Below are 18,931 nucleotides of genomic sequence, written 5' to 3'. Positions count from 1 at the left end.
ATGTTATTGTAGCCAAGAAAACCTAGCCAAATCATTATATTTTATTACAAAAAATTTGACGTTGTGTAAAAATCTTTACCTTTAGGAGTGGTAGAGGGTTGGGTTGAGGTAAAGGTAAATGGTGTGGTTGTGTGAACAATGCAGTCTGGCTGTATGTCTCTGTGAATAGTGCCATTTTCCTTGCAGATAGCACTGATGCAGGCTCCAATGCCATCAGTAGTGTTGTAGATAACTTCATTATAATCATACTGTTTACCCTCATATTCGCAAAAGCATGCTATAAAAACAAAAAGCAAACAAATTTAGCAACACTTCTATTTATAAGTAATATACAACAGAATGTTTCTCATCTGTTACTATTTTCTGATTGTAGCTCTTATTTAATATTTTTGTACATTATTCTGGGGGCAGCCATACTGCCTAAACCTTGCCTCTGCTCATTGTGCCGGGAACATTGTGCCTATTACACAAAGTGATGTGCGGACGGCGGACAATGGTTTTAGAACATGTTGAAGAACAACCATCAGGCAATAATCGGCTCTTCAGCTGATTGTTCTCTTTATTACGCAGGGTGTTAAGGCTTGAATTAAAATATTGATGGTACAAAGAATTTTTTTTTTTTAAAGTCCATAAATTCTGCAAAAATATATTTAGAAATGTCGCATATCTGCACAGATATCCCTATCTATGAAAATACAGAATGGTATATTATATTTACTGTTCTTATCCAGTACCTCACATACTTGTTTTTGTCAGATGGTTCTGACCAACAACCAAGTAAAGCTGGCCATACACAATAGATAAGTATTGGCTAAACTAGCTGACTATCTAATGTGAATGGGGGACTCTTCCCAGAGTCCCCCAAGTTAACTTTTAACTTTTAACTGCCCAATCAATTTTCTTTTTCAGCGGTTTACCCCCCCCCCCCCCCCCAATTTTTTCCTCCAAAACACAGCAGAACGTGCATGTGTATGGGGGAGTGGGAGCTGTCAGCTATCTTATGTCTATAGCCAGCTTAACTTAACCAGATAGTATTGTATTTTTGGGTTGTTCTATGGTGAAACTCAATATATTTTTGGATCCAGAATTTTTTTTTCACCTTTTGTGTCGTACTTGCATTCCACTCCCGACATGCTGCATGCACTGTACAGAAAACATATGTGCATTAGTTTTTAAGTTCAAAGTGCAAATACATACAAGAATTATAGCGTTGGAAATGATAAGTAAAATCAGTTATGAATGAAGAATATTATAGACTTCTTCAGCAGCACAGTACATAGTAATTATTCACTTTTACAGTAAAATACAACAAGTTTTATGGCATATGCTATATTATATATTCCCATAATAATAGCTTACTTTTTATGAACTGTTAGCTACATCACTCACCAGGTCTTACAGTTCTCTTTGATTGGAACAACTTCTCCAACCTTGTAATGCTTTCCTTCATCATCATAGCAGCCACACTGGGCCACACACTCCATGTCATCCTCATCGAAGAATGGCTTAGCCGTTGGACATGTAGGATAACATCCTAAACAAGAAAAAACAGCATGTAAGATTACAATAAACTCCAAGTAGATGAACTTTTTTTCTGCAATCTTACAAATGTTCCCTAAAAATGTCTAGGCTTTAACCAGACATAAGCCAAGGACGTCTGTTCTAATAGTATTCATGTTCTGTTGACAAAAAAAGTATATAGGGGTGTATAGGGGAAATTTAGGGTGGTGGTTTGTCCCTTGGTCTAACAACAGCTTGTAGTTCCAACTAGATAAGAAAATTTTGTTTTACCTTCCAAACCAGATAGCTCATGCAAGCATTTTCCACTGGGGTTCCTACAGGTCTTCATGCAGGGAGCACCACAGGGTTTGTAGTGCCACTCACACTCTCCTTCAGGGTTGTAATAGTCACAGAAAAGAGCTGGAGAACAAATCAAAAGCCATGGTTAATATACGAATTAGAAACGTGACTTCAATAAGAGGCTATTAGAATATGGCATGGCATAGAACTGGCACTCACGACAGATGCTTGGGGTTCTCCAGGAGACACACTTTCCAGCTTCGCCACAGGCTTGAGCATAGGCAGCCACTGCTGTACAGAAGCATTCACAGTCTCCACCAGAATCACACGCACAAGCGTCTGTGACACAAGCATCATAGTACTTGGATGGGTCAACCTGAAAAATGAATGACATTTTATATTACCTTCTCTTAGTGGAATCAGGTAATTGTCAGCTTATGTGTATAGCTGGCTTCAGTATGGCCCAATTTAGGCTATTTAAAGGAGTTGATTATTTTATAGTAAGATTATTCACTGTGTAGTATTAGTAAGTGTACTTACAGCACTTACTGACAGCAGCTCCCTGTGGACCTCATAGAGCTAAATTCAGTCTTACCCCCTTGAGGCTGGACTGCTCGCTCTGTGGTGAGTCTGTCCATAAGATGGCCGACATGGAGGAGCATGTGACCATGCCCCGCCCCCCAGTGTCCACTATAGCCATATACAGGCTCAGTGTAGGACACTGGGGGCAGGCCATGGTCACATGCTCCCCCATGTCAGCCATCTTATGGACAGACTCACCACAGAGCAGGGCAGCACAGCCTGGAGAAGGAGAATTTGATTTTAGCTCTATCAGGTACACAGGGAGCTGCTGTGAGTATATGCAGTGAGTGTACTTACTAAGGCCATGTTCACATGCTGTAAGAGACCGGCCGTTCCGAGACCGTTAGGCCAACCCCTTAAAATTAAATGAATCCATATGAATAAATAACTGTTCAACAATTGGCAAATCCAAATCAGTATAACTATTCTGCTTTTAATAGATGTTTTCTATTGGTTAGAATTTACTGGCACTGTATAAAGTGTTAATAATGACTGTAGGTATCATAAAATATGATCAAAATTAAAATAAATTAATATATAAGTAAAATATAAAACTAAATATGTCAATGTAATAGTAGGGGATCCATACCTGAGCATGACAATCAGAGAATACTTTACTGTTGATGATGCTGCATTGTTTCTGTGCCCAGGATTTCCTGTATGGGTTGGCAGTGCAGGAGTCTTTGGGTTCTTTGGCATCTGGGCATGTCTGTGAAATCTTCCAGCTGTTTCCAAATTCAGTAATATCTCCAACCACAGACTGACTTCTTGTTGTGAAGTCATTGTTACCGTTTCCATCGTAGTTACCACATAGGCCGCAAACTTTACCCTATTAAATTAATATATAGGTTTATTTTTTATTGTGTAAGGTAAAATGATTAACTTTTAAAACTATAGCTAAGTTTATATTGTTTATAGTAAGCTAAACAAGAAGTAAAAGAGGTGGAGGTGGTTTACCTCAAAGTCTTTGCTGAGCTTGATGAAAATGCTGGTCTTTCTGTCCCACATCAGGATGAGACCATTTTCAGCCTCAATGACAAGATAAATACCCATATGTCTGACTTTGTATGGAGTAACTCCTCCGATGCCTCGTTCTAATACTTCAATGTGCTCCTCAGTGAGAATAAGCTCATAGCTCTGCAAAGGAAAAATTGCATTTTAGCTTATGGGAATACATAAAAACTGTTCCTTCTTGTTTCTTGACCACCCTTTCTCTTAAAGGACAAGCATTTAAGTGACACCACTGGATTGTAAAAACAATAGAGGAAGATTGTAGCTCGGCCTCTCCTCCCTCTTCAGAGAACCCACAGTAACGTTTTCCATTCATTTCAATGGGACAGGTCCTGCCCAATGTTGTCTCTATCCATGGAGCCTGCTGTAAAGTAGTACACTTCATGCTCAGGAAAGATGAAAGCCCCATAATATACACATAAATGATATTACAACATTTACAAAAGAGAAAAGAAACAGAATAGAGAAATAAAGAAAAAACACATTTCAGAATGGTGCGTGTTTACAGAGCCTGTTACAAGGCTCGAACAGCGGGTGGGGACAACATTACTGGATCATTCAAGTGGCCCTTTGCTATTATCTCTTTTTTTTTAATGGTTCAAAATTACCCAATCAGCTTATTTGTCATCTGTTTCACTACAGGCCAGTGTTAGCTTCTTCTGCCAATAATGCTATGTGATAGGGCCCTAAGAGTGGGTAACTCTCTGGTTCATAGAGGGAAATTGATAATGGCAGTATCTCCTTTGTGACATATTTTTCCCCCATAGGGATTTTTGTACTTAAAAAGATAGAAAAACCTTTAATGTATTTCAAGATTTTAACTAAATATAAGTTTCGTACCCCTAGGAAGACTTTAATGCTCTTAGAACAGGTGGTTCCAGTGGTCCCGCATGGAATGTTCTCTGTGATGACTCTGAAGGTGCTGCTGTTTCCTCCTTTGCCACAGTAATCCTACAATTGCACCAACAGACATTTACCATGAACAAAGTATCGGGCAAAGCTGTACACATATCCACTGACTTGTGTCATAATGATTATTTTACCTGAACAAGTGTATATTCACAGTCTCCATTAAAACTGTAGCGTTTTCCATCAAAGGTAATATAATGGCCATCACCATACACAGCACAGGTGCCTAGGCAGGGGTCATTGGTACACTGCCACATACGATTCTTGCAGGTACTGTTAAAATGCAGAGGAAAAATGAAAAACATCGCTTCTTACAGACCTTTAGGGTATAAACACACACACCGTATACGCAGCGTATTTACTGCTGCGATACGCAGCAAATACACAGCAAATACGCAACAAATACGCAGCAGATTAGATCTAAATAACTGAACACAGCATCAAATCTGCTGCAGATCTGCTGCGTATTTGTTGCGTATCTGCTGCGTATACGGTGTGTGTGTGTTTGTACCCTAAGATTTTTAGGTTTGATTGCCCTTGTTTATGCTTGACCAGAATTAAAATCTCATACCAGGTATTGCATTTCATTTTAATTGTCTCTCCAGGTTGATATGTGGCATCATTGTGAATGCATGGGCATTGATCTTCCTGGATGCAACCGCCTTTGCCATCTGAGACCAGTCCTGCAGGGCACACGCAGCCGGATATGCATTTTGCACTGTACTGTAAGACACAAACATAAGTATGTGTTTAAGAAACTTGTAGATCAATGGATATTGAATATTCCCCAACCATGTAGTTGCAGGGTGTTTGGAGCTTTGTATAAGAAAAATACTAAAAAAAAATAATTACAGCAGCATCATAGAGGGTCGGAGGTTTCCTCCCATTGGGGGAGGGCTGGTCCGCCTCCAGTGCTTCACCCCCAGCCGGTGCCCGGCAACGTGGGAAGCAGGCCACGGTTCAATAAAAGGACCACGGCACCGGCATCCCTGCACTTGCGCCGCTATATCCATGAAAATATCAGAAAAGTGATGTATCGGTGGCACACTCGCTTTAAGGGCCATGTTTCATTTGTCAGGAATACTTACACAAGCCATGTCCAATGTCTGACAGCTCTTTTGACATTCTGCACCAATGGCCCCCACTGAAGCATTCTTGCAATCAAAATAAACCATGGGAGCAGTGCAAGCTGAAAGCACAGAAAAATGTAAGTGTTCCAATAGGCAGGGAATATTTTTTTAATTGTTTTAGATTAATAGTAAAAGTAATAATAGCAAATAAGGTATTTCAGATGTTTAGTTATTGAGATGCTGGTAGGGAATGCCCCCAAAGCGCCAGAGGTGGCACCGATACGCCTATAATTTTTGGGCAGGGTATTTAGATACAAGCCTAGGACAAAGAAATGCAACTTTGACCCAGCTGAAGTATAATCTACAGTAGTGAGGAGTGTTAATAAATCAATATTATTACCTGGTTTAACTGTTCCAATACAGCTGAGTTTTCCTTGAGTGCAAGTGCTGTTAATTGAAAGATAGTCATATTATTATTGGCCTGTAACACCGGTAGGAAAAAAATATGTAAAGTTTTCAGCTATAGGGTAATTTATACTTACCACATGATCCCATTGTCATGGACAACTTCTCCAGAGGGCACAGCAGAACCCCTGAAGTAACATGGGCAAGCTTCGGCAGGAACACATTTGCCACTGTCATCCATGTAGTAGTCTTTGGCACAGGTGCAGCCATCCACAGGGGTAAACTTGATACTACAGGTAACATCAGGCTCACTCAGGGAACGGCATGTGGGCTGGCAGGTGCTTGTAGAGTAGGTGTAGGTCAGTGTTTTGGGGCAGTTGTTCATGTATTTAGCTGTGTATGGAAAAGGATATACGTTTTAAGTTTTATAATAATAAGTTTTACAAAGATTTTGTGAGATTAGAAAAAATGATCTGCTTTTTCCAGGCAGTGCCTATTTAGCTATTTTTTGTTTTTTGGTTACCAATATCAGGCATAGTGTAGAATATTAAGATATAGCACATATACATATATAGCAAGCCATTATTTCGCTTTATGTATCTTGGCACAATCATTTTAAATGTTGGTTAAAAAAATTAAGCTTTTTTTTCTTAAAGACTTACAGCAGACAGTGCTTCTCCATCCAGTCACTATGACTCCTTTGGTAGTACAAGCCCGGACATAGGATGACAGGGAGGCACACATGCATTCTTCACTTTTCTCACAGTTACAGGTGTCAAACATACAGTTCTGAGCAAAACAAGAGCAGATTTTTTTTTTAGTCATTGCAAATTATTTCTAAAATGTTATTTGATTAAAGGGGTTATCCAGTCCCAGAAAAAAAATATAATGGTCAGTGTGATAAAAAAAAATGATACTCATATGTTTATATATATTGTTTCATGAGCTGGACATCTCCTTTAAACAAACAAGTATTTTGTTAATTTGATTTTAAGTTTTTACAGTTAAAAACTTAATAAAATATATATCTAAAATAACAGCACTCAATAAAAGAACAAAGCTGTCAGGCCTGATGCCTTGGTCCATGACCCAGGGGTTCAAAAACAGAAAATCCCTTTGAGATGCCTCGCTCCTTTAAGCCTTGCACTGGGCATAATACAACATACAAGTTTTACCTAGAGTGTTCCTTTTAGAGTGTCTTCAATTATACTATCTGGTCGGAAGAGTTACACACATTACATATAGTAGATTAAATGTTGAGTTCAGTGGTCCCTTAGTATGTTAGTGTCTACTTACTGTAATTTATAGATTAATCAACCAGATTACAACCCAGCGACATCACAAGAGATCAGCCAGTCTCCAGAAAAAAAACCCTATTAAACAGGGTTTAACCCAATATCCTAGTTACTGCTTTGAGATAACCTAGTAATATAGTTAATAAGGTTGAAAGAAGACAAGAGTCCATCAGGTTCAACCTAGAGAAACCCTACTGTGTTGAGTAAGTAATTTAACTTACTTGTTGGTAAAGATCTGGGTTGACTGTGGCATGGCAGGAGGCAAATGGACCAGAAGGATCGGATATAAGACCACACCAGTGCTGGGCATATTTCTCTGTATTAAGGGAGTAAGGCAAAAATAAGATGTTGCCTTAAATTCAAAATGCATTTTCCACAATATATTCATTCTTGAAATCATTGAGTATATTTCCCAATAAAAGATTGTGCATCCATCTTACCATTCTCAACACTAAGAGAGCAAGGATCCTCATAGACATTCTTAACATTTGAACAGTCTGCTTGGGTTTTCCAGGTGTTAGCAAAGGAGGCAGCTGTGCCTTCAATGACTCCACTGATGGTCTGGAAGTCATCTGTCTGTTTGTCATTAAAGTTTCCACAGAGACCTGAGAAGAAGAACATCTATAAGAGGAATGCTGTTCTTGAGTTGACATGTAAGATCACCGGTGTGAAGGTAAACCTACCGCATGTCTTTCCCTTGTAAGAAGGAACCAGTACCACATAAACCTGCATAAATGGTGTCAGCTGAGCCACCAATTGTACTCCCAAGTTTGTTTCAATGACAATGTAGAATGATGAAGGTCTGAAGATGGTTACATTGGCTGCAAGTAAATGTGGCACCGTTAGATAAGATGATGATGGACTACCATGACTATGACAGAGTATCAAACAATGTCATATCCTACCTGCAGATACCGGCAGCTGAGTATAGATGCTGTTCACAAAGACACTACCGCACGGCTTGATTACAATTATCTATTTCAGTAAAGAGAACAATGTGAAGGATATTGTGTAAAGATCATTGAAAAGGCAGTAGAAAGATACTCATACTGTGACAGTACTAATACTGTTGAATAAACCATCACTTGCTAAAAAGGTGAGGCTCAGGACACACAGACCACCAAGAATGAAAGGGCATACGCAGTGCCCCTTCATTTTAGCCATTTCTAGAAGACCCCCACCAGGGGTGGATTAACTTTACCATAGGCCCCAGGCTGTTCACCAAGCTTGGGCATCACTAGTGTGGTGCTCATAGATACGGAACAGATTTTTTTGCAAATAATGTCAGAATTGTAGCCAGGAGACAATACATGGGCCCCCAGGAGCTCAGTGCCCTGGGCTCTCACCCTTAACAGACCTGTTATAATCCACTACTGACCCCCACTGATCAGCGAGTGATAGCAAGCCATAGATAGATGTCAATTGTTACAGTTGAACCACCCCTTTAATTATAACCAATAGCAAAAATTTATATAGATATATCTATCTATATCTATAGATATATCCACCCTATGGAACATGAGCAATATTAAGATTAGAAATCCTAAAGCAATAATGGCAATATGACCTTAAAAAAAGTTATTGTTCAGAAAAATTAAAATAAAATGTCATCATGCACTTACAGTTTCTCCTCCATTAAGGATAGCAGTAGCACTCTTGAGACAAGTTTCGCTTTCCGTCAGTCCACATTTACGCAGCTCTGTCAGTATGGTAAAAGAATTTCCATTGCAGTCCTGTATAGAGAAGAAGAATGGAGTTCAGTGCTCAAGAATGTAATGATGCTATTCAATATATAGAGGTGACAAAAGAGCAATACATGATTTCTGTATCAAATATGCTGTCAGTATGTTGTCAATCACATATCCTATGTTACCTTAGTCAGCACATAGTTACAGTCTCCATGTATGGTGTAATGACTCTGATCATAAGTAGTAATGTGTGATCCTCCGTCAATAGAACAGGTAGCAGGGCAAGGCAATTCTTTGCAGTTCCATTTTCCTCCAGCGCACACACTACACAAAAATGTTAAAAAAAAAAAAGTTTATTAAAAAACAATGTTACCTCAACATAAAACAGTAGGAGTTAAATGTCAAATTCAAAACTAAAAAGATATGGCAGGGCTGAGATTTTTGTTATGAGAGTTTGCCCATAGTGTTGCCCAAATCAGTTGCCCATAGTGTTGGTATGGGGACAGTGTGCCATTTTAGCGACCCAAGCAAATGGGCCCACAACATGATCTGTTCTATTAACACCATTTTCTATATGGCTTTCTAGCAGAGATTAAAACAGAGGCATCATGAAATAGAATGTCAAGTTCTTTTGACCCTATATATTTTAAGGTTACATTTTACAGAATGAGAAAAAAAACACCTATGGCAAGCTTAATTATTTTACTTATATATTAATCAAATGATTGCATCTGAACAGCCATCTCTAGGTTTGGATGTACAGTATTTATATAGTATAATGTATGCATGCACCCTATGTATGGTGTTATGAGGTTAAAATCATTAAATCATTGAAACATTGGCAAAACTATTCCAAATACAGTAAGGCTATGTTCTCACTATGTACAGATGAGCGGCAACAACAGCCGTGGTTTAGCGTTAAATGACAGACGTCCACTAAAGAACAGCCGTCATTACTACATTGTGTGAACATAGCCTTAAGGTAAGGGAAAAGCAACAACAAAATTGAGTGGTTTCATGACCTATTTTGGTCTAGTTTGGGTATGGGGACACCTTTTACATCTCTGGGGCACCAACCACCCTACAGTACTTTTTAATGTGTAGTCCATAGAATTAGCACCATGAAGGGAACTTGTTGTCACTTTCACGCTGCCTGAGCCATGAGTCATCGGGATTGTCACCCGCCCCATCTACCTTGATCACATGATAGCATGAATTGACAACAGATTACCTTTAAAAGAGAAATTCATTTTTTTCTAAAGCAAAGGCCACTATATAGTTTTTGGGGGTTTGAATCCCACCTAGGGTCTTACCTGGCAAACATTTACATGCAGTTTGAATAGTTCTTTGCATGTGAATTGCCAGGCCTCTGCCTTAGTGTTGCTAAGGGTAAATTTCTTCGCTGGTTTTGGCACCGTATATCAATATAGCCATTGAGTACTTTTGTGTGCTAAAGTACTGTTTTGTTTCAGCAACCCTTAACTTCTCCAGCCACCGGGAGTCAAATGACAAACATTTGGGTTCAGACAAACCCAAACGTTTGGCAAGTTAGCTCATCACTGTTCTTGACAGTAGCCATGGTGTTTTTGTCCGTTTTTTCCCTTTCAAAATGATGAACGTCATTTTGAGTACCAAATGACGTCCTTTATTTTACGTTTTGGGCGCATGTCATTACAATAATGGCTGTTGGTACATTATCCTAGCTTAGGCCCTTTTAGCTGTGGTTCTTTTGTGAAGGTCCATTGAATTTAGTAGTTAAGATGGTGAAAAGGGGTGGGAAAAAAATGTGTGTAAACAACTTAAAATAATGTCCATCGTTTGCACAAAAAACGTCCATTATTCAATACATTATATGTGTATTGGGTGGCCGTCATTCCACTGACTTTAATGCATTCCATTGACTTTAATTAAAAATTACTTATAACTGACTTTATTAAAAATAATAATAATAAAAAAACAGCAGACCCCTTTTCTCTTTCTTTTTTTTTTAACACAGTGTGAACGTAGCCATGAACTGTGACTTTAGAAGAAATCTGTATGCACAGATGCTAGGGAATGAGGGAGCTGTGACTACACATTCTCTACACAATAGGAAGTTTCAGCCTATCATGAGGCTTAGTAGTAAGAGTGAAAATGACACATTTTCAGGAATTTTTTTTTAATACAGTTCCATTAAAATTTTTGAAAAGTCTTAAAAAATAAGTTAAAATATGTTAAATATTATTTGCTGACTGAGTTCTTAGGATCTCCTTGCTAATACGACATGCTATGTTTGCATTTGTCACTGCTTTTGAATAATTTATGCTTATTGTATTGTGACTTTTGATGTTTAAACCTAATAAAAAATAAGTTACAAAAAAAAAAAAATATTATTTGCTGATACATTTAAAGACTGTGAAGGAAGATACACAGTGGTGAATTAGCCGCAGTTCTTATGAAGAATATTTGCCTAATAAGAATCTTTTGAACATTAGCTGCTATACTTTTATATACAAATCCCCTTCTTAGTAAGCTATGCAAACTAAAGGAGTTAAAAAAAAAACAACAGTAAAAAATAAAACACTGTCATGTTTTAGTAGGTAGCAGATATCTGCGTTAGATGTCTAGTGCCCAAAGATGGCCTTTTTCCAAAATGTGTAGAGAGGTAAAGTAATGTTGAAAATCTCCAAGAACCAGTTCTTATCTCGTAAAGCCAAAGTCAACACTAAAAAGATTAGAGTGAAGTAGTGAACAAAGCCTATCAGGGTGGTGGTATGTTACAAGCCCTCAATGTCATATCGCCTATCTATTAATCAAAGAGGGGAGTTTGCACTTAATCACACAATGTTTGACTGCAGGGTGTTGCTATTATTAATCTAAGTACAGGCTAATATTATGATTGGCTAGGAATTCCTACGATACACCACCCAGTCGGTAAAAGGGCAGCTTATTTGCCTACTGCTTTATGTCAATAGTCAGTGCCGTTGCATAGAATATTGTGATAGCATCCTTTTTGTTGCTTGATAGACATTGAACCTGAGTAAAATAATTGTATGACGCTATAGATCATTTCAATCTCAGCTTCTAATGATTCTAAAGATGTAGCGTCGATTGAATACCAGTACACTTTTTTGTTTTTGTTTTTTTCAATCAAAACCATGTTATATACTCACCAAGTGCTGCAGGCTGTGCTATATGATGTTCCAGCAGCATAACTGTTACTGTTGAAGGTACATGAGCATTTTTCCAGTGGAACACAGCCGGAGTTGTTGATGTCATCAAACACAGTCCCTATAAGATGTAACAAAATGATTTGGTTCTTTGAAAAACACAAAAGGGGAGATTTATCATTCTACATCCTGGCGTATGCCAGGGAAATAGTGCAGATTTTTGCGTAAACCACCCCTCTTAGTACTTCTAGAGGGGTGCAAGGATCGTGGCCTTATTTAAAGCAAATGTACCATCAGGTACATTCGCTTTAAGTGTTACATATGAATAAAACCGGGGAAGCCGGTGGCGATGTTCATTTTTGCACTGAGCACCGGCCGAGGCTGAAGCACTGGAGGCAGGCTGGCCCACCCCCAGTGGGAGGAAACCCCTGCCTCTCTATGACGCAGCCCCATTGATCCATTGACAGTGTATTGTATCCAAATGCAACACTTGATGTAACATTTGCTTTAAGAGTATGAGCATGTCGGTCTTCATAAATCCCCGTCCCCCCCCCCCCCCCGGATGTTTTTTGGAACCTATTCCAAGGTTCTCCAGAACCCAATAAGAACCAGAGCTGTCACTCTAGCACTAGATATGATGTATCCAGGGGTTCCTTTGGAACTGGACAATTTGGCAAGGTTATAAAAAGGATTAAAAGTAATATTCTTACAAAGTATAGAAAAAAAACATACCTGGAGGGCAGTAGCATCCTTCTAAACAGTGACCTTCACATAAACTGCTTCTCTCTGGGTTGGAGCAGGTGTCTGCACATTGAGATGCACATTCCTGATATTTCATGTTGTAAGGACATGATTTGGCTAGTAAAGAAGAAAATTGTATTTTAGATTTAGGTAAATGATAATTTTATGTGTAACTATTGAGCAATGTCAAAGCATTCACCATGGCAGAAGTTGATGCCAAAGTGAGGATACCAAACATTTATTTTTATGCCAACTTTTTGTAGTTGGTAAATTGCATGGCATTGTACTTACGGCACAGATCCTTAGTTCTCCAGTTCTGGGGTTCACCTCCAGCATGAGCACATTGCCTTGAGTACTCAGCAAATGTGTCACACAGACACAGGGCAGTAGTTTTGCTATCACATCGGCACAGGTCTTCCACACAAGCTTGAATATATGGCTGAACGGCCACCAGTGAATGACATTTTGTAAATGCTGTACCCAGAAGAATGGACTCGCAGATGTTCTCCTATTATAAACAAGTGAAGTTATTGGTGGTGTTTCATGAAAACCAGACGCTGTATTAATATAGAGGTTATATAGATAAAGGTTATATTTAGTGCAATTTAGAGGTCTTTAGGGCAATAGGGTATATTTTTTTTTATTCTTTAGTGTTTCTAAGGGACATTATTCCATAGTTCCTGTTCTACAAAGACAATAGCCATGAGTCTTTTACTTACAAAGTCAGTGCAGTTGCTCTTGGGTGTAGGAGGTACATCCTGGCACTGTTCTGTGGGTCCATCCAACTTTTGTAGATTTCCAAACTGAGATTCTGTGATTTGCATTCCTACAGAAAAAGAGAAAGAAAAAAATGTCCAAACATACAAGAAGAAGCTGTTCATATGAAACAAATTGCTTAACACATGTTTGAGGGTTGAAATTGGGTGGAAATACTATACTGTATGTGTGTTATTCTAATATTCGTGAAATAATATATTACACAATAATGTAGACATAGATGGCATTAATACTGACCATTGGAGATAAACTCATTGTGGATTGAGATGCCATTGAAGTCTCCACACAAGCCACAGGTCTGGTTGGCATACTTTTCATCAAGTTCCAGCTGCCAAAAAGAAGGGCTCTTATAAACATGATATTAAAAACAAGGAAATTTCTTTAAAATGTTGTCTTTCTTCCATCCTCAATGGTGAAAACGTCCATTCTATACGCTTACCAGTAGACTATCATCATCATTCCACATGAAGATCAGACCAAGCTTGGAGATCACTGAGAGATAGACACCATGTTTCTCAATCTGGACACCAGAACTACTGAAGGGCAGTAGGACACTGGACACAAACAGGAGATTGACAGTTAACAAAGCACAGAAATACAATGGATAAAGAATGAATAAACAATAGATATAGAAACTCACTCTTTTCCATTTACTGAGATAGTGTTATGATTGATCTGCACTACAAGGCCATCAAGTTTCATGGTGATCTTGTCAATGACTGGAGCATTGTCCACGACGGTACGTCGGATCTGGATGTTGAAGTCCTCATAGGCACTCTTGCAATGCGATGCATAGACATAGTTACAAGTACCGGGGAAGTAGAATATGTCTCCATCAAAGTTCTTGAAGTGAAAGTTTCCCCAGGTGCTGCAAACTCTGTTATTGTGAGCTGTGTTGATCGCTGCAAGTAAAAATTCTAATGTAACTATGGTTGTATACAGCATGATACCAATAAGAGGCATGATGGCAAAAGTATATACATTAATTACTATATATATATATATGCTAGGAGAGTCTTTCCCCTGTATATTTTACAGTAAGGCAAATTTAGTCGGACTTTGACAACCTCCCTTATTCTTCTATTATACGTCTATGATATAGACCTATCATTTGAGTTGATGTAACAATTTCTAGCATACCTTTCATGATAACAATTTACCCTCATTGACTCACCTTTCACTACAGTGTGTGAAGCCACTGGGATCACTGAAATCTTTGGAGGTCCAGTTAACAAAACTACAAAAAAATCAGAAGAAATTTGGATTTATGGGTTATATGTATCTGCTAATGCCTATTCTAACATACTGGTATAAGTGATGGTTTGATGAATACATTATAGACTGCTACTTACTTGTTGGTTGTTTTTGCTGATGTTGCTGCTGATGTTGCTGCTGCTGCTGCTGTTGTTGTTGTTGCTGCTGTTGCTGTTGTCCTGTCTCATCAACTGTGTAGTCAATAGTCTCATCTACAGTGTAGTCTCCATATTCCTGCGCTATATTAAAATAGAATAAGTATATATTTAACAAAATAAAAAAGGAAATATATATAATATATTTTTCACACCTTTTATGGATCTTTCCTATATCCCTGCATTTTGTAACATTCTTAAAGACGTGCTATTGTCACTTTGAAATACTTTTGACATGTCACACAGACTTGTAAAAGTTCTGATCAGTCAGGGTATGAGTGTTCAGACCACCACCGATCATTAGAACAAACCAGGACAATCACACAGCTTCTCTCCCCATCTTGCTGCAGGAGATGCATTCCAAGGACTTGCTATAGAATCCGACTTCTGAATCAAGACAGGAAGAGCAGGGAGCCAGGGATTGAAGCACCCAGCTTTATGCTTCTCCCAGCTCTATTTAGTACTTATGAACACCCTAACGCTGACCAATCAAAACTGTTGACATGACAATTTTTTACTTTTTTTTTTTTTTTGTGGCAGTAAAATTTTTAATACATAATGTCCAAGCCTTTGGAACCTATAGTACATGAATGGTTATAACCATGTTTACAGCACTTAAGTTTAAACTTGACAGATCTATCTCTAGGTAATTGTGTGATAAAATGATAAAGGAAATCCAGAGAATATTAATTTCTATTATTATCCATCTAAGGCATTGCAAATAATAGAAATGTTGATTTAACGACAGGAGAAGTGCAAGCAACTTGGATGTCTGTGAAAGAAAACCTGGATATGTAATCTGCTTACAATCCTATTATTACAGTAGTAGGGAAATCAAAATTGAACAAACATATTTGCTGATACAATATTACACATCGGTTCCTGTAACTTTTGTCTAGGTATCCAGTGATAACATCAGAAACCTGTTTCCCAACCTACTGTCATTAAACTCCTCGGCATGAGGTACCTGCCACTGAGATTGCAGCAAGAGTTTTACAGAATACAGGGATCAAGTCACTTTCACTAATGTTATCCCAGTGCTGTATAGATGCGTATACGTAGGAGAGAGAATACCAAGATGATAGATTCAATACGTAGATAATATGACGGATAGATAGATAGATAGATAGATAGATAGATAGATAGATAGATAGACAGATAGGAGATAGGTAGATGACATGTATGTAGATAGATAGATAGATAGATAGATAGATAGATAGATAGGAGATAGATAATCAATATGAAATAGATAATAGAGAGTTAGTTAGATAGATAGATATTAGGTAGGTAGATAGATAGATAGATAGATAGGATATAGATAATCAATATATGATAGATAGAGAGTTAGTTAGATAGATAGATATTAGGTAGGTAGATAGAGAGATAGATAAATAGATGATAGATAATCAATATGAGATAGATAGATAATAGATAGATAGATGATAGATAGATAGATAGATAGATAGATAGAAGATAGATACATGGATGTGATAGATAGATAGACAGACAGACAGACAGACAGACAGATAGATAGATAGATAATATGAGATAGAAGATAGATAGATAGATAGATAGATAGATGTGATAAATAGATAGATAGATAGATAGATAGATAGATAATAGATAAACAGATAAATAGATAGATAGATAGATAGATAGATAGATAGATGATACATAGATAGATAGATAGATAGATAATAGATAGATAGATAGATAGATACATGGATGTGATAAATAGACAGATAGATAGATAGATAGATAGATAGATAGATAGATAATCAATATGAGATAGATAGATAGATAGATAGATAGATAGATAGATAGATAATCAATATGAGATAGATAGATAGATAGATAGATAGATACATGGATGTGATAGATAGATAGATAGATAGATAGATAGATAGATAGATAGATAGGAGATAGATAGATAGATAGATAGATGATACATAGATAGATAGATAGATAGATAGATAGATAGATAGATAGGAGATAGATAGATAGATAGATAGATAGATAGATAGATAGATAGAAGATAGATACATGGATGTGATAGATAGATAGATAGATAGATAGATAATCAATATGAGATAGATAGATGATAGATAGATAGATAGATAGATAGATAGATAGATAATCAATATGAGATAGATAGATGATAGATAGATAGATAGATAGATAGATAGATAGATAGATAGATAGATGATAGATAGATGATAGATAGATAGATAGATAGATAGATAGATAGATAGATAGATAGATAGAAGATAGATAGATAGATAGATAGATAGATAGATAGAAGATAGATAGATAGATAGATAGATAGATAGATAGGAGATAGATAGATAGATAGATAGATAGATAGGAGATAGATAGAAGATAGATACATGGATGTGATAGATAGATAGATAGATGATAGATAGATAGATAGATAGATAATCAATATGAGATAGATAGATGATAGATAGATAACCAATATGAGATAGATAGATAGATAGATAGATAGATAATCAATATGAGATAGATAGATAGATAGATAGAAGATAGATAGATAGATAGATAGATAGATAGATAGATAGATAGATGATAGATAGATAATCAATATGAGATAGATAGATAGATAGATAGATAGATAGAAGATAGATAGATAGATAGATAGAAGATAGATAGATAATCAATATGAGATAGATAGATAGATACGTAGATGAGATAAATAGACAGATGATAAATAATCAATATGAGATAGATAGATAGATAGATAGATAGATAGATAGATAGATAGATAGATAGATAGACATTGTATTAGAATTAGAGGATAAAAAATACTTTTTCCCATTCTATCATTATTGTTATCATTTATAATTATATTTTAAAGGGAGTTTCTTCCTTCTGTCCTTTTCTATAAAGGCTATCACAGGGTTAGTTCATGAACTATATACACAAGCAATAAAGATACCAATGTTTTATAACATGCAGGTTTATTATAGACGGAATAACAGGTAGCGATGGAAAACTATTACAATAGCCTTTCTCAGCGGTATATAACATTCAACCAGTAAATAATATAAATATATTATATATATTATTTTTATTTTACACGTTAACAAAATACAGCAAATATATCAGAACCAGTACTAAGTGAGTTCTATTTGGCAACATATCACCCCATATTTGACAGGCCCCCCCGTATTATAACTGAATTTATTAGAGAATGGACTTGTCATAGACTTTCAACATATTTCAAATTTTAAAATTCCATCTAATTTTCCTTATATGAGCCATATACAATGTACCAGAATGTCAGCCGTAAGTACAGATTTTCTTCCGAATATCAAACAAACGAGTTTTTATCTCTAATGATAAATAATATTTGATCTATTTTCCTAGAAAGGACAGACTACTTACCATGTATTGAACCCAATATAACTAGTAGGATCCACAGTGGGACCCTACTGGAGGTTCCCATCTTCTTAGTAGCTGTGACAGTACAGTGGAGGGGAGGCAGGGAACGGGCTGGTCAGTCTTGTGGCGATCTTTATATACTCTTGTAAAGTTACTTGGCATTATGCCAGGATTGCTCCACACAGGTAACATGGGAGGAGCTGCAGGTCTTTCCTCTAGTTGCAGGTGTTTAGGAGGATGCTGGAATAAGGTGTGGACTGTACACTGTATGCCTGTGTGTGTTTGGCTATGTGCATGCCTCCTCTTTCACATGCCTTGTAGGAATAGATTGTGCTTTATCATTATTGATTTATCCTAATACGTAAATTGTGTTTAACGCATTGGCAACATCTGATACCTTTATGTCATAATACTTCAGGAGTACTGTAATATGTAATATATCTCCATTTTCTGAGATAGGGTTGATAATAGATAGATAGATAGATAGATAGATAGATAGATAGATAGATGATAGATAGATGATAGATAGATGATAGATAATAGATAGGAGATAGATAGATAGATAGATAGATAGATAGGAGATAGATAGATAGATAGATAGATAGATAATAGATAGATAGATAGATAGATAGGAGATAGATAGATAGGAGATAGATAGATAGATAGATAGATAGATAGATAGATAGATAATAG

At 37.0% G+C, this 18,931-nt stretch overlaps 1 protein-coding gene across 1 annotated transcript in view; it reads right to left on the bottom strand.

Moving 5' to 3' along the window:
* MUC5AC (mucin 5AC, oligomeric mucus/gel-forming) overlaps positions 1-18,352 on the bottom strand; it is a 33,556-nt gene extending 15,204 nt beyond the window's left edge. The window contains exons 1-30 of the mRNA XM_069965636.1: positions 18,242-18,352; positions 14,780-14,920; positions 14,602-14,664; positions 14,068-14,329; positions 13,867-13,981; positions 13,665-13,755; positions 13,370-13,476; positions 12,942-13,158; positions 12,642-12,767; positions 11,913-12,030; positions 8,946-9,084; positions 8,695-8,805; positions 7,978-8,047; positions 7,756-7,893; positions 7,513-7,677; positions 7,294-7,388; positions 6,440-6,566; positions 5,915-6,170; positions 5,773-5,819; positions 5,391-5,491; positions 4,874-5,025; positions 4,437-4,575; positions 4,234-4,344; positions 3,340-3,519; positions 2,972-3,211; positions 2,020-2,176; positions 1,792-1,920; positions 1,390-1,534; positions 1,100-1,143; positions 80-277 (exon numbers count right to left, since the gene is read on the bottom strand). Of these exons, the coding sequence (XP_069821737.1) occupies positions 80-277; positions 1,100-1,143; positions 1,390-1,534; positions 1,792-1,920; positions 2,020-2,176; positions 2,972-3,211; positions 3,340-3,519; positions 4,234-4,344; positions 4,437-4,575; positions 4,874-5,025; positions 5,391-5,491; positions 5,773-5,819; positions 5,915-6,170; positions 6,440-6,566; positions 7,294-7,388; positions 7,513-7,677; positions 7,756-7,893; positions 7,978-8,047; positions 8,695-8,805; positions 8,946-9,084; positions 11,913-12,030; positions 12,642-12,767; positions 12,942-13,158; positions 13,370-13,476; positions 13,665-13,755; positions 13,867-13,981; positions 14,068-14,329; positions 14,602-14,664; positions 14,780-14,920; positions 18,242-18,302 (4,045 nt within the window). The 5' untranslated portion in view covers positions 18,303-18,352. The remainder of the gene's footprint in view (positions 1-79; positions 278-1,099; positions 1,144-1,389; positions 1,535-1,791; positions 1,921-2,019; positions 2,177-2,971; positions 3,212-3,339; positions 3,520-4,233; positions 4,345-4,436; positions 4,576-4,873; positions 5,026-5,390; positions 5,492-5,772; positions 5,820-5,914; positions 6,171-6,439; positions 6,567-7,293; positions 7,389-7,512; positions 7,678-7,755; positions 7,894-7,977; positions 8,048-8,694; positions 8,806-8,945; positions 9,085-11,912; positions 12,031-12,641; positions 12,768-12,941; positions 13,159-13,369; positions 13,477-13,664; positions 13,756-13,866; positions 13,982-14,067; positions 14,330-14,601; positions 14,665-14,779; positions 14,921-18,241) is intronic.
* Between the last annotated feature and the right edge of the window lie 579 nt (positions 18,353-18,931).

Source organism: Dendropsophus ebraccatus, chromosome 4, assembly GCF_027789765.1.
Source record: "Dendropsophus ebraccatus isolate aDenEbr1 chromosome 4, aDenEbr1.pat, whole genome shotgun sequence".
Lineage (NCBI taxonomy): Eukaryota > Metazoa > Chordata > Amphibia > Anura > Hylidae > Dendropsophus > Dendropsophus ebraccatus.
This window is presented reverse-complemented; position numbering and strand designations above follow the sequence as displayed.